Source organism: Chinchilla lanigera, unplaced genomic scaffold, assembly GCF_000276665.1.
Source record: "Chinchilla lanigera isolate Chin_1 unplaced genomic scaffold, ChiLan1.0 scaffold00005, whole genome shotgun sequence".
Taxonomy (NCBI): Eukaryota; Metazoa; Chordata; class Mammalia; order Rodentia; family Chinchillidae; genus Chinchilla; species Chinchilla lanigera.
The window spans coordinates 41,573,613-41,588,041 of NW_004955406.1; the positions used below are offsets into that span (position 1 = coordinate 41,573,613).

At 54.9% G+C, this 14,429-nt stretch overlaps 1 protein-coding gene across 3 annotated transcripts in view; it reads right to left on the minus strand.

The window, feature by feature from the left end:
- The window catches only part of Slc26a9 (solute carrier family 26 (anion exchanger), member 9), a 28,325-nt gene extending 14,189 nt beyond the window's left edge, over positions 1-14,136 (minus strand). The window contains exons 1-7 of one of the 3 annotated variants that reach the window (XM_013523029.1): positions 14,059-14,136; positions 6,866-7,008; positions 3,885-4,261; positions 2,898-3,073; positions 1,282-1,446; positions 594-746; positions 192-274 (exon numbers count right to left, since the gene is read on the minus strand). In XM_013523029.1, coding sequence (XP_013378483.1) covers positions 192-274; positions 594-746; positions 1,282-1,446; positions 2,898-3,073; positions 3,885-4,261; positions 6,866-6,990 — 1,079 coding nt within the window. In that variant the 5' untranslated portion in view covers positions 6,991-7,008; positions 14,059-14,136. Of the gene's footprint in view, positions 1-191; positions 275-593; positions 747-1,281; positions 1,447-2,897; positions 3,074-3,884; positions 4,262-6,865; positions 9,142-14,058 lie in introns of those variants that run through there. The other 2 variants (XM_013523023.1, XM_013523019.1) reach the window with 2 other exon arrangements.
- Between the last annotated feature and the right edge of the window lie 293 nt (positions 14,137-14,429).

Consider the following 14,429-nt stretch of genomic DNA (forward strand, 5'->3'; position numbering starts at 1 on the left):
TTTTTTTTTTGAGATAGGGTCTCACTAGGTCACTAAGTTGCCCAGGCTGGGCTTGAACTTGCAATCCTCCTTCACACCCTCTGGTCAAGTGGCTGGGATTTCAGAATTGTGCCTCCATGCTTGGCCTCCAGTGATCTCCATCTGAGCCCAGACTTTGGTTAGGGGGCAGGCTTTGGGACACAGGGACTCACCCACGATGGATCTGTCCCACGATCTGCATGTGATACTTTTGGGGCATCTTACAGCTTCCAGAGATAGCTGTTGCCACCACCACCTGCAAATCCCAAAGTACAGAATGGGGATGGGCCCTAAGTGGGGCTCTCTTCCAAGGGGTCTCTTCCAAATCTCTTTTCTATGTGGGCCCCACATTGTACCCTTCTGCCACGTTGGGGCAGCTGTGGGGGACAATGTGAAGAACAGGAAGGGAGGAAGAGCCATGCACAGGTACATGGAATGGATTCACTTGTGACTTTCTGTCCCACTGGTTGCCAGTGGAGGGGTGGGGTGGGCAGCGGGTGAGGGTCCCTGGCCCTGCCTGGGGCAGAAATCCTCTTCTCACAGCCCCTCCATCCTGGCTCCAGGCAAGTTCTTACCACGATCACCTCTGTGGGGATGGGGAAGCGGATCTTGTGCATGTATCGAGCGTTGAGCTCCTTCACCACCACCAGGATGAGCCCGCTGATGAGGGCGAAGATGAGCGAGGCGACGTTGGTGTGGGGAAGATTTTTGCAAATGTCAATGAACGTCTGGTGGAGAGAGCATCGTGCTCACAGATCTCGCCCTTTCTTCCCATGCAGCCCACCCTGGGGTGCCTGAGCCAGGGAAGAGATGCCCGTCAGTGCTAATGACACAGGCATACGAAGGCCACGAACAGTGTCTCACCTGCCACCACCCCCTCCCGAAGGCACCTCAGGAGCTGGGATAAGACTGCTTTCTTTTTTTTTCTCTACAAGAGCTCAAACTGAAAGTGGAAGGATAGAGATCAGATTTAAGGAAGGACTTCCCAGGTGGGGAAGGGTTGAGGCACTGGAATAGGGAACCCATGGAATGCACCTCTCTTTTTCTGCAGGATTAACTGCAGTCTCAGCCAGCCCCAGAGGCCATGTGTTTGACCCCCGTCTCATGGTGGGAACCCCGCCTCAGAATCCTCTCTGAACAACAGCTCGGCCACCCTTGCTGAGGACAACTCAGAATGAGCGGCTTGAAGGTTCCTCAGACAGTTCACTCTGCTCCCGTGATTGCTCAGCGCCTGCCTCATCTGTAGGCGTGCCCCAGACTCACGAGGACGATGGACCCTGGGCCTGAGTAGGAAGGGATGGTGAGTCCGAAGATGTACTTGAGCACCGAGATCAGGATTTGCAGGCCGGCGGCTGTCATGAAGCCCCGGACAAAGGACTCAGAGAGGTAGATGGCCACGAAGCCAAATTGCATGAAGCCCAGGCCCATCTGGAAGGGAGAAGGGGCTGGTGGGGTTATCTGCTCCGCAACCTGCCTGACCCTAATCTGGGCCTGGAGCCCCATGTAGCGCGGGACAGCAGTGGCTCTGGGGAATGAGCCCTCTGTGACCTTGTGTTGCCCTTCCCAGTGCCCTGTGTGCCTGCTACCAGACCTCAGTTCTTTTGGGGTATGGGCTTCTTTGTCACTTCGCCTCTCTGGCTTCAGTCTCCTTCATTTAAAGCAAGCCTGGCTGTCCCTCCTGTCTTGGACAGTGGCAGCGCCATACGCCTGATTGCCTAACCAAACAGTTGCAGTCATCTCTCACCGCCCACGTCCAGCCTACCATCACACACTGTAACGTCCCTCACATCTGCCCCCATCTTCCTCTCCACAGCCACTGCCCTGGTCTGGCCCTCATCACTCCTGCTTGGGTCTCTGCAGAGTCCCTGCTGTTCCCCACAATGGTTCCAATCCACCTGCAGCAGCTTTCTCTACAGCCCCAGGGATCCTTATACACTGCCAGTTAGACCTGAGGCCATTGCTTCGGGGACACAACCCAGACTTCACTCTCTGGCCCCTGCCCCCATCTCTGGTCTCTTTCTGGCCCTGTGCCGCACTCCTTGCTGGTAAGACTACTTGTTAGGCCTCTGTGCTGCTACCCGTGCCAGGATTACCCTTCGGCACCTGTTCATTCAGCTCCTCGTTAAATTCTACTCATCCTTTCAGAGCGCAGATGTCACCTCCTCTGTGAGGTCTTCCTGGATTTCTCCTCTGTTCCTGCAGCCATTTGTACAAAGCTGTACTGTGCACCTTATCTCTACATAGAAATTTATCTGTTGACATGACTACTTCCTCTCCTGGCTAGGAACAGCTTGTGAACTGGACCTTTTTCTGACTTATCTTTGTATCCTCAGGACTTAGCCCAGCTCTGGGCACAGAGAAACAACAACAACAACAACAAAAACCCCAAAACATGACAAAGAGCATCCCCCCACAGATAATGGATGGATGGATGAATGAAAGGTGTTGGCCCCTGAGGCTGCTTCCTGCTCTCACATTTTGTTGTGCTGTGCTTCCCTTCCTAAAACTTAGGAGCGCTTTGCTCTCCTTGGTAGCAGTTCAGGTTATGCTGTGCGCCTGCGCCATGGCTGGGGGTGGCGGAGGCTGGCGGGCCCTCCCTGGGTGCTGACAGAGTTGGGGCAGTGGACAGACACTGTGGATCTTCCCAGGCAGTTTTAAAATTCAGGACAATTTTATCACTACTGCTGGGCTTAAGTATGGACCTGCTAGATGCAGGTGAGAAACTACTTCCAAATTTTAAGGTCCTTTTTGGCCTGGGGTAAAGGGTGGGGAAGAGGGAGAAGTAGATTTGACATCACATCAGGGGCTTTGACACAGGGGCAGAGTGTTCCAATGCCCTCCTGAGGCAAGGCCTCGTGGGGCCGGGGCATCCCCCTCACCTGGATGATGGCAGTCAGGCAGGCCAGTGTCGCTGACACATGCAGCCTCTCTGTCTCCATGGCTGCAGTGTCCACATAGCTCTCATTGGTGGCATTGTTGAAGACCCGGAATTTAGACTCTGGGGCCAGCTGCAGACAGATGTTACCCACCAGGATGCTGATAACGGCAAAGGTACCTGTGGTGCCCCATGCAGCCAGCAAAAATCAAAGGTTTGGAGCATGCCCCTGGAAACCAGCAAAAGGCCCAGGGCACACCCTAACCCCCAGGAGATGGGTTCCCTTATCTGCATCATCCCTCTCTGTAACACAACAGAGCTAGCACTCACATCTGGCCACCACCTGTGCTTTCTAAGATGCGCTTGCCCTACCGGTCAGTACCATCACATTGGACACCTGAGTTCAGAAGTGCAAGCAAAGCCTGCACCAGAAAGCAGCCCTGGTGACCAGGTCCTTTCTCTCCATCTCACTTACCACCAGTGAATTCCAAATGTCCGTGTAGTGGCCTGATGGGACCAGCCTGGGCATTTGATGGTGGTTTCCCACATTGATTTAGCCTGAATGGTGTATGGTGTATCTTTTTTTTTTGGGGGGGTCTTTTTGAGACAGTCTCCCCATGTGGTTCAGGCTGGCCTTGAGCTCACTTTGTAGCCCAGACTGGTCTGGCACTCACAACAATCCTCCTGCCAAAGCCTCCCACGTGCTGGGATTAGAGGCTAGTATGGCATATCTTTTCTACCAAGTTCTCCTCTCCATCAGGGAAGCAGCTAGAATAGGTCATGCTAACTGACCTCACGGAGGCTCAATGGTTTCTCCAGGTTACTGAGGACTGCCAGGGTCACTGAAGACCTGTGACCAACATACCAATCATCTCTCCAGGACTGACTCGCCCCAACTCTGGGAGAAAGCACGTAGAAGCTAAGCCTCGGTCACCATGCCACCCATCCTCAGGGTCCAGATCATCCTGTCTGGAAAGGGGAGTGGGCTTACCTGGCACCATCTGGTGCACACTCCCCAGGAAGAAGTAGGCCAGCAGGGGGAAGAAGGAGGAGTAGAGGCCATTGACTGCAGGGAGGTTGGCCAGCAGAGCAAATGCCATGCCTGCGGGTGACAAAGAGAGTGAAGGCTCAGAGCACGGCTGGTTTATGGAGGTCACAGAGAGTTGAGGTAGGGTAAGGAGAGGACTAGAGGGAGTAGCGGGCTGGGCATGACTGAGGGGCTTCTCACCTTGTGGCACCTGGATGCATCCCCCACTGAGGCCGCCGAGCACGTCGGGGAGAAGGTACTCTTTGATCTTGTACTTGGGGAGCCAGGAGAGCACAGGAAGCAGCCCAAACACCACAGTTTTGATCTTAGTGGAGGAGCATCTGCAGGGAAAAGGGCAGATTGGAGAGCTTGGTGGCAGCCCACCACACATGCATTCGCAACCCACTTGGATCTCAGGCAGGATTCTGGGCACCCACACTGTGCTGCCTGCCATGGCCGCTGAGGAGAGCAGCAGGAACTTTCTCAGGATAGCTCCCAACCATGCCCTGGCATGAGCTGGAGGTCTTCTCGTTGCAGGCTGCTCGTCTAGGAAGTCCACAGGCTTGGCTTTGATATGTGGATCTCACAGCGGCTCAGCCTTTGAGGTGTTGGTCCACTCCTAGCTTGATAACCCTTCTCTAAGAAAGGCTTCTCTGAGCTCTTGTTTGAGCAAGTGCAGGTCCAGGCACCCTGGCCTGGGCTCCTGCAGCTCTGCCCGCATCCTGTGCTCTACCAATTTGCTTTTCGTCTGTCTCTGGACAGCAAACCCTGCCATGGCGAGAAGTCTGCTTCTCTTGTTCATACTGTACACAATGACTGTAAGAGGCTGCTTGGTAAATATTTGTGGAATAAAAGAATGAATAAGTGAATGGATTAGCTGGCATTGAAACCCCGTCTGAATTGGAGGCTGCCTGCTGCCCTTTTTCTTGAACTTTCCCCAAAAGGACAGCTCTGCTGTCTCTTCAGGGTGCAGCTCTGCTAACCCCTTGTCCTTGTTTTGTGTGATGGCTTTATCCCGGAGTTCTTTGCTGGGGAATGCATTGCAGAGGAGGGAAGAAATGTTCCTAGGTCACTGCAGGGTAGGAGAGTTGATCCCTTCCCTGTTTGTCGAACACCTTGAGGTCTTTCATGGAAACTCCAGAGCGGTAGGAACAAGGGTGACAGCCGCTGGATTGATGACTGGAAGCAGGTGGGGGCCTTTGCTTTTCTTCTCCCGGTTAAAGGAACTCAAATACTCAGGGCCCATCTGGTGACTCACCAGCTTGCCTGATTAGGCTTCCTTTCCCGTCCAGTATCAATTCCTGCTCTTTGCTCTTGCTCAACAATAGTTTGCCTGACACTGGGTCCCCTGGATGTCACCCAAGGCTGAAACCAACACAGATAATGCTCTGAGTCCTGGAAAGTGCAAGGAGACTTTTCTGGCCCAACAAAGCCCCTTGTGGGATGGCATCACCATCAGCCTCTGACTTCCCAGTCTTCTGTAGGACTTGCAAATGCCTCTCCCATCCCTGGGATGGTGGAGAGGGAGTTGGACTTGGTGAGTTGCTTAATGCATTGTTGAAGTTTTGTTGTAGGAGAAAAGCAGCCTTGCAGGAGCTCTATTAGGCTGTACTGTTTATGACAGAGGAAACAAGATTCAAGAGTAAACAGCTGGCTGGGGAAAGTATAACCATTCATTTGTGGGCTAGTGTCTGTCTGCCCAGCCTTCCTTGCAATTCTGACATATGTGGGGCAAGCAACCTGAAGTCTGAAAGAAGAAGTGGAAGCAGATGCTGAACAACCATACAGGGGTCTCAGAGATGCCTCAGTGGAGGGAGAGGTCAGTTTCCCAGGCATTCATCACTGCCAGGTATTTATCAGAGAACCTTCTGTATGCCCGGCCCTGTTCATGGTCTCACATCTGCATCGTGGGAATTGATAGCTTCCTGCCTCCCTTTATGGTGCATATCATCCTCATCTTTTAGGACCACAGCAGACCTCCCAAGCTCCAGCACAGATGCAACCCCACCTTGAACTCTTTGGGCACAAAGACCGCTGAGTCCACCTGTCTGAGGAGCACAGCTGTGGGTGCGGTGCCCAGAACCGGGGCCCTCGAGAACCTGGGCAGAGATGGAGCCTCCCAAGAGAAGCAGGGTTGGGCCGGGGCTTTTAGTAAAACTCAAGTGGGTGATCAGCCTGACCTGAACCAGTTCCACCTGCATCTCTGCTTCAACCACTGCCAGCGACCTCAATCCAGGTAACTGAATCAGCTCTTACCCCAGGGGAGTGAGCGTGCACCAGCCAGCCCACAGCTACGCCTGGGTGACAGCCGCAAAGCAGGAAGGGGGTGTGTGGCCTCAGGTCCCCAGGATATGGATCCACACGGCCTCATGTGGCCTTCAGTGTTGGTGGGTGACGCTGCCTACCAACATGCCAGGGATAGAAGGGCAGAAAGAGCCTGGAGGTGGACAGAACTTCAGGTACGTGGGTCCCTTTTAGGAGAGCCCAGGAATTTAGAGCTCCTGTAGGAATTCTCCGGATCAGGTGGAAGAAGGACTATCTAGGCCAGAAAGCGGAGAAAAGGCATGGGATGGTGAAAGCTTCAGGTATTTTTGGATAAACTGGGCACAGGGCTCTGGTGCCTTGTACCCACCCTCTTTTCTACAGCTTGTCCATCTGGAGTTCCTGGGAAGACCAAGAGAGTCTTGGCTGCACAGAATCTAGGGGTGAGGAATGCCCTAAACCCTTCTGAGATTACAGATGCTTCTTGTTCCTCCTCTCCATCCTCCCTGGGGCTCTCAGGGAAGATGAGCTTGTAGGCGCTTGTACTGAAGGTTCCAAGCCTCCCTCCCAAGGGTTTCCTTAAGCCCCGGTGTAGGGATACCAGTGCAGGAACCATGCCCTGGAGCTCAAGGACTTTGGTGAGGAGCAGAAGAAAGAGGAGGCCGGGCCGTGGGCCATGTTACCTGAAGGCATGGCGAAGCTTTGCTCCCACTGGGTAAGTCCGATCCTTCTTCTCAAACTCCTCATCGAAGAGGGTGAGAGCGTATGCAGCTCTGTCTACCACGTAGCGGGGCCGGGGCTGGCTCATGTCTGGAGCATTTATAAGCTTTGGGAGGAGCAGAGAGAGGGAAGATGAAGGACACCCCTCTTCACACAGCCAGGGCTTTCTTTCTCTGCTCCTTGCTGCAGCAGTTTTATGCTGGTCCTCCCCGCCCCATGCAGCAAGGTGCCTCCCTCCCCTCCACCAAGTCACTTCTTCTGGTGGCCTTCCTTCCCGGGCCCTGGTGACACACACCCTTACAGTGGCTGTTTCCCTTGGCGCCAGCACGTGGCTGGCACTGCACACCTGTGACATCACTCACCCCCGCCAAGCACCAGGTGAAGAGCAGGTGGGAGTACTGGGGCAGAGGTCACAGCTGGATTCAGTATGTTGAGCCTGCTCCTTCCTGGGTCCCTAGAGCCCCCCAAAACCTCTGTCTCTCTCTAGGCCTCAGTTTCCCTGGCAGAAAGACTCCTATCATTTAGCCAATGGGCTTGGAACAAATAGAGAAAACAGCCTTCTGTGAGACAGAGGGGTGGCTGAGGGGACTCCAGGAGGACCCTTCCTGAGTAGGATGCCTTGGACCTCACCCACAGGTTTCTCTGGGAGGGACAATGGCGTGTTTGGGGAAGTCAGGATGGTCCATTGCCTGCTGTCTCTCCCACAGCTTCTGGTGCCTATCCTTCCCGCCACCCTTGTGTACTGGCATCTCTCTCCTCCTTGTTGTTTGCACAACCTCACTGACATCCCAGGAGCTGTTGGGCAGAGCTAGGTGCCAGGGCCCTGGAGGTGCCTTTCCTCCCCCATCTCTGGGTCCCTTCCCCTCTCCCCTGCTCTCCAGGGCCAGGAGAAGCCACTAGGAGGACGCTGGAAGAAGTGGGGAGCAGGGGCAGATTAGAGGGAGGGTTTGTATTTGGGGTTGGGGAGTTCAGGGCAACTGTGGCCAGTCTGAGGTGTGGTTGAACAAGGGTAACTCACAGGGAAGTAGGCTGCCCTTGACTAACGAAGGTCATCAGAGGGGAGTGGGCTGTGGATGCTGTTTGTGGAAGAGGACCCTGGGATGTGATAGAAAGGCTGTTCACTAAGGTCCAGAAGCCTGCTTCTAGTCCTGGCTCTACCGGAGAGGTAGGTGGAAGGGATGACCTTGCCCCTCCAACCCTCTGATTCCCATCAGCAAAGGGAGGGTAGCTTCCCTATTTCACAGGGTTGTTGAGAAGATCAGGTGAGTTGAGGGTTAAGAAGGGATTAAGCAGAGCGTAAAGGGTGGTGCAGGTGTGGGTTCCTGTTACTAACGAGCCTGTGCTTCAGCCGATGATGGCTGGGTTGATGCATTCCATTCCCTGGGTCTCAGGACGGAGGTTCTTTGGGAACTGTGCACAGGCAAGGGAGGATTTTTGGTAAAACCCCACTCATGGCACCCAACTGAAGCAAGATGGGGAACGAACCTCCCTCCAGTGCCATGCACAGACCCTCTCCTGGGCCTTCGTAGTCAACAATGCTTGTCGAGTGAATCAGCATGGTGTGGTAGAGGAGGAGACAGAGGTAGAAGTGAATGGCATGTGAGACCTTTCAGAGGGAGAAATGCAGAGTGGCACCAGAAAAACAGCACAAGCTTGGGAGCCAGAATGACCTGTGTTCAGGATTCAGTTTCTTCATCTGTAAGTGAGGATAATAACAGTCCTGGGCAGTTGCTATGAAGCTTCAGTGAGAAGATGAGTGTGCAGTGCCCAGCCTTTCCTGGGCACCCCGTGAATGGTAGCGGCAATGATTACTATTATTAAATGGGAGGTGCTTCTTCCTCATGGGAGAGACTGTTTTCTGGCCTTCAGTCTTTCACCTTCTCTGTGAGCAGGGTGGCCTCGCTGTCCCTGGCCACCCTTTCCAGGGTCTACCAGGGTCTACCAGGGTCTACCAGGGTCTGGCTTTCTGGATAGATTTCTTGGCAGGTTCTTTGGGGAGGAGTCTAGAGCTCTACACCTGGGCTTTAGGGAGAGACTTGCGGTTTGAGGAATGTGTTCCAGGCCACTAAACAGACCACTGGCAAAGAAATAGCCCAACTTTCTAGGCAGGCCAAATCAGAAAAGTGCCCTTTGGAAAAGGGGCTGATGACAGGACCACTTATGTCCATGGCACCCAGAGGGCTGTGACCCTGAATCTTCTCCCTAAGATGCTTCCAAAGGCTGGAAGTTCTAGTAGTGAATTGTGAGGGCTCTTTTTTTTTTTTTTTTTTTTTTGTCTTTTTGAGACAGGGTCTTGCACACTTCAGGCTGGCCTTGATCTCACTTTGTAGCCCAGGTCAGCCTCTAATTCACAACGATCCTCTTGCCTCAGCCTCCTGAGTGCTGGAATTACAGGCATGCACCACCATGCCCGGCCCTCCCTCTTTCCTTCTCTCCTCTTACTCACTTCCAGGTGGATCAGTCAAACTCCACATCCTTATTTTGACACTTTTGAGTTTTCATCCTCTGGCCTTGTTTAGGGGAACTCAGTAGATGTGTTGGCCGGGTCTGTTCAGCACCCCCAACAAGCTTGGATATCTGCCCATACTTTCCTCCTCTCCCTGGGACTGACTCATTTTGCCTTTCTAGACCTGCCCATCCTTAAGACTTGCTTAAGTTCTTCCTTCTCCTCTCTCTTCCTCCTCTCTGTCTGGGAAGCCTTTCCTCATCACCCCAGCCAGAGGGATCTGGCTTTTTCTGAGACCTCTTTCACAGGTTCCTGTCCAGCCTGCACCCTGGGCATTCCTGTCCATCCTTCCAGGGAGGGGAGGAGGAAAGGGGTGTGAGTGGTGAAACTGCTCCAGAGAGTGAACAGGTGGGTGACTCAGGACTTCCCCTGCCCTTCTGGACAGCTTCCCTACTGCCGGGGACCGGATGCTTGGGAGTTCCCCTGCCCCCTCCCCCGGGGGACACAGGCCAGCAGGGAAAAACTCCCTGGCTTTACCGCAACATGACATCTGTCCTTTTCTCTCACTGTCTCCCTTTCCCTACCTAAACAGGTGCAGCTGTGAAAAGGCATTGGGAGTTTTCACAATCCCTGGTGCACACCACACACACAAGCCAGCAACCGCTCGGAGTCAGGAAGTTTTGTCTGGAAGGGAGCTTGGCCACGCAAGCCCAGTTCTCTCTTTTTGTGACTGAAGAAAGTGCATCTTGAAGAGAGGTAGGAGGTGTTGGTCTGAAGCAGGCCTGGATCCCATGCAGTGCTCCCATGAGCAGGGGCTCTTGATCTCCCAGGGGCAGCACTGACCTCTGCTTCGTGGGGCTGTTCCCTGAGTGGTATCCAGAGTCTCCTTTCAGACCGTTCTGGTGACCTTGTCATTTAGCAAATGAGACAGGGTTTCTGGGTTCTGATTCTTCTCTTTTTTAGGGGGGACTAAAGCCAGGGTTTTTGAACTGAGCTCTTTCCTCAGCCTTTTTCACTTTGATACAGGGTGTTGCTAAGTTGCTAATTGCCCAGGTTGAAGTCAAACTTGGGATCTTCCTGCCTCAGCCTCTCAGAGCGCTGGGATAATAGGCATGCATCACTGTACCCAGATTTGAGTCTTCTTTTGAGGACTTTGTGGTGGGGTCTGCCTCCCATCCTGGCCTTAAGTTACTCAAGTCACAAATCTGCAGGCTCAGGAGCTCCCCCAGCTCCTGGTGAGGAGGCACTCTTGCTTCCTAATTCCAAAGACAGGGCTTGAGATCGGGTGGGATGCAGCAGGGGAGGTCACCTTCATCCCCAGCCAGTTCTTCAGGTCTTGGGACAGTGGAGGAAAGGGGGACAGCGAAGTGGACAGGGTGAGCGGTGTGCTGGGAAGGGCCTGCCTCTTACAGATGGGCTTTGGGACTCTTTGAGAGCTAAGGAGGCTGTGGGCTCCCAGGGGCCTCCAGGGAGGAGTGGGCACCTCCTGTGCTGGCTGAGGGGTATGGGAAGGGGACGAGGGAGCAAGAAAGGCGAGAAGAGGGAACGTGACAATTTGACCCCTAGTTAACACACAGCCCCTGGGTGATGTCAGCTTGGCCAAGTGTTTCACTGCCCTGGGTGTGTGTCCAGGGGCCTCGCTGCCTCCGTTCCCACACCGATCAGGATCAGGAATGAGAGCGGGTGCCGTGTGACAATATTGAGGGACAAAAAGTAGGCCCTGCCCCTCCCCCACATGCAGGGAAGGAGAGGTGGTCCAAAGAGCTGAAGAGACTGAGAGGGGCTGTGGGGCTTCAGAGCACAGAGGGGGCCAGGGAAGAGCAGAGGGGAGGAGGTGCAGGTGCTCGGGCAACTCCTCAGCTCTGGGAGGGCAGTGAGGTCAGTCTGGGGCTAGAGGACCAGGGGTCTTTTGGAGCAAGAGAACTCAGGGGGCCTCCCCTAGGATGAGCTCCTGCAAAAGAAAGCCAGGGGGACCCAGGGCTGTCGGCACCCTCAGCACCCTGGGCTGAGGTGGACGCCGTGCCTGGCCGCGGTCAGCATGCCATCATCTCCCGAGGGTTCCCTTTCCTGCCCCGCCATTCACTCTGCTTCTGTGGCCTTCCTTTCCCTGCCTGCTCTTGTGCCCCGACCCCAGGTCCTGAGCCCTTTAGATGTTTCGGGCACTGGCAGAGGAAAGCAGAAAATCTCTTCAGCACAGGGCAAGGACGTCTGGGAGCAGGGCCCCGGGGCCCACATGTGGCTTTGGTCGGGGCTAGAGGTGACCCTGTCACTGCACCCCAGCCCAGCTTCCTCCCCGGCGCATGTGGGGAGCGGGGTTCTCAGGCGCACCTGTGCCAGGTACAGGAGCAGCCCTAGCTCGGCTAAACCACCTCGGTGTCCTTATCACGGCCCCTACCTGGCCGGTCACCATGCTGTGGGGAAAGAAAGGTCACTTTGAGGTTTCCCTTCTGCTCCAGCTGCTGGTGGCCTCTGCCTCAGCCAGGGTGTGAGCCCCAGCGGAAGGGCACCTCTGTCTGGCCAGGGTGGAGTGGGACAAGATGGTGTCCCTGACAGGGCAAGTGAGGCTGCTGAGGACCAGGGACCCCAAGGCATCTTTAGATACTCTTTCTGTTTCTGTCATCTTCATGGTTCTTGAGTGAATCTTACTCCAGACTAATTTCCTCCTCCGTGGTGCAAGGAAAGGACAAGATGTCCTAGACCTGTCTTGGGCAGGGGAAAGACTCCCTGCTGTGACCCCCCCGCAACCAGCCGGCCATACTCCTTATCTCTGAGCTGAATCTCCCTCCACCTTTGCTGTTCCTGTTAGGGACAGGGACAGGTGCTGCGAGGAGGAAGTGAGCTGTAGTCAAAAAGACAGAGACTTAAAGATACTCCCCACAGCGGGATCTGAGCAAAGTCACGCAGTCCCTGGAACAGACGCTTGGGTTAGACATGTAGATGTCTCAAAGGAGACTGAGGCCAGTCTCACTCAGAAGCAGGGCCTGGACCAGGAGACTTGGGAAGGTCTGAGTATCTAGATGAAGCCCAGAGTGGCATAGGTGAGTTTACCTGAGGAGCAGCTCTGTGTCTCTAAGCAGTGACCCTTTATATGCAGGAGGTTGGACTGTTGAGCTGGTCCCTGCCCCCCAGTGAGCTGACTCCTGCTGAGTAGTGTAGTTTAAATCACCTTGCTACATACTGACTATGTGCCTGTCTCCTGGAAGACGAGCAGTAAGGGATTAAAAAAAAAAGCCCTCTCAGCCAGGTGTGGTGGCACATGCTTGTAATCCCAGCACTCTGGGAGGCTGAGGCAGGATGACTACAAGTTTGAGTCTTATCTGGGCCATTTAGTGACTCATTGAGACCCTGTTTCAAAATAAAAACTGAAGAAGTTCAGTGTAAAAGGCCCCAGGTTCCATTCCCAATGCAAAGAGGAGGAAAAAAGCCCAACTGTGCCCCCTGGGGAGGTGTACAAATGGGCCCAGCGCCTGAAACAGATCGTGGGCACTGCTGGGGAGGGCCATGGCTGCGAGGAGGTCCTGTGTGTGCCAGTCTCCCTGCTGCCCAAGCAGCTCTTGTCAGGTTCTGAATGCCAGGGCCAGTGTGAGAGCCTGTGGGGGTGATGGGGTTCTGGAGAAGCTGTCTACAAGGGCGAAGGCATTCAGGGGCACAGCCCTCCCTCATCCTCCCTGCACAGGGGCTATGTCACACCCAGGGGCATACCCTTGATGCTGGTGCTGAGACCCAGTGGGTCTAAGTTCAAGAGAGGAGTTGGCACTAGAACGGTAAATATTTGCTGGGCCTGAGCTGGGGACCCTCAGAATGGAAATCAGCCCACTGCCTGAAGGTAACTTGAGATCCCCAAGCTGCTAGATGAGGAGCTGGGAAGAAGGAGCCTGTGGGGCTGGCTTGTCATCTGCTCCAGAGGAACTGGCTGTCACTGCTACTCCAGGCTTCGGCCTGGATTTGCAAACCTTCACAGCTCTCCTTGTCCACGTGAGACCAGCCGCAGCCTCCTTGGAGACGTTAGCAGTGTGACCCGAACGCTTCTGGCTGAAGCATTGTCGGGGAGCCGGGCCAGGGCCTGCCCACCTATTCCCTCCCCACGGGGGACTGACCTGCCTGCGAGAGCTGGTCCCCGGCCCACCCTCCCCTCGCTTCCCTTTCCTTCCGCCTCTTCCAACTCTCAGGGTGAATAGGGACAAACAGGATTCCTTGTGGTCTGTGCTAAGTGCCTGAGCCGACTGAGTGACAGAGGACATCTAGAAGGGTGGGAGGAGGGGGACAGCCACACAGAACAGGCTGGAGTGCCAAGCATGAAGGGCTCTCTGCTTCCCAGACTTGAAAAGAAAGGGAGAGGCACAGCCAGCTTCTTCAAAGGCTGGTGCTCTGGGGAAAGCCCCAGGGTCCCCTCCCCAGGAGGCTTGGTGGGGCAGGTGGCTCTTTGGCACCCTCTGTGTGGGAGTCTAGGGGCCTCCTCCACCATAGCTCTGTCCTTCTACTCCCTCAGCCACCCCTGGCCTAGAAGTGAGGTCCTTCACAGAAGTGGGGACCCAATGGGCTTCTCAGAGGTGAAGCCCTAGGAGCTGCTCCCAGACTTGGGGACCAGTGTGTCCTTCCCACTTTGCTCAGCTGGGCAAGCAGCTCACCCTGTGCCCAGGTGGCCCTGTCATCCGTCTCCCAGGTGCCCCCCTCCGGTGGGGTGGGCTGGGCCAGTCGGGTGGGGCTTACCGGTGGGTGAGCAGAGCGGCTGGGCTGGGCTGCAGGTGTGTCTGGGCAGCGGGCAGCCAAAAGGTGTTCTGAGGTGTGTGAAAGGGCTCTGCTCAAATAATCCAGGGAGGCGTTTATAAATAACTTCACCTCAGGGCCGCGGGGTGAGCCCCGGCTTCTGATTGGCTCTGAGGGGAAGTGGTTTTGAACACTACACCATGGCTAAGCCTGAGGAGATAGGAAAAGGAGATAAGGGGGAAAAGGCCCCAAATGAACAGCCCTTTTTTTGTTTTACTGGGGGAGCAGGGCTGTTTGATGGGAGCTTGGCACTTCCTAAATCCACCCCGAAGACAATAGGTCACATTCAACGGGCCCCTGTCCCAGAGGCTCCC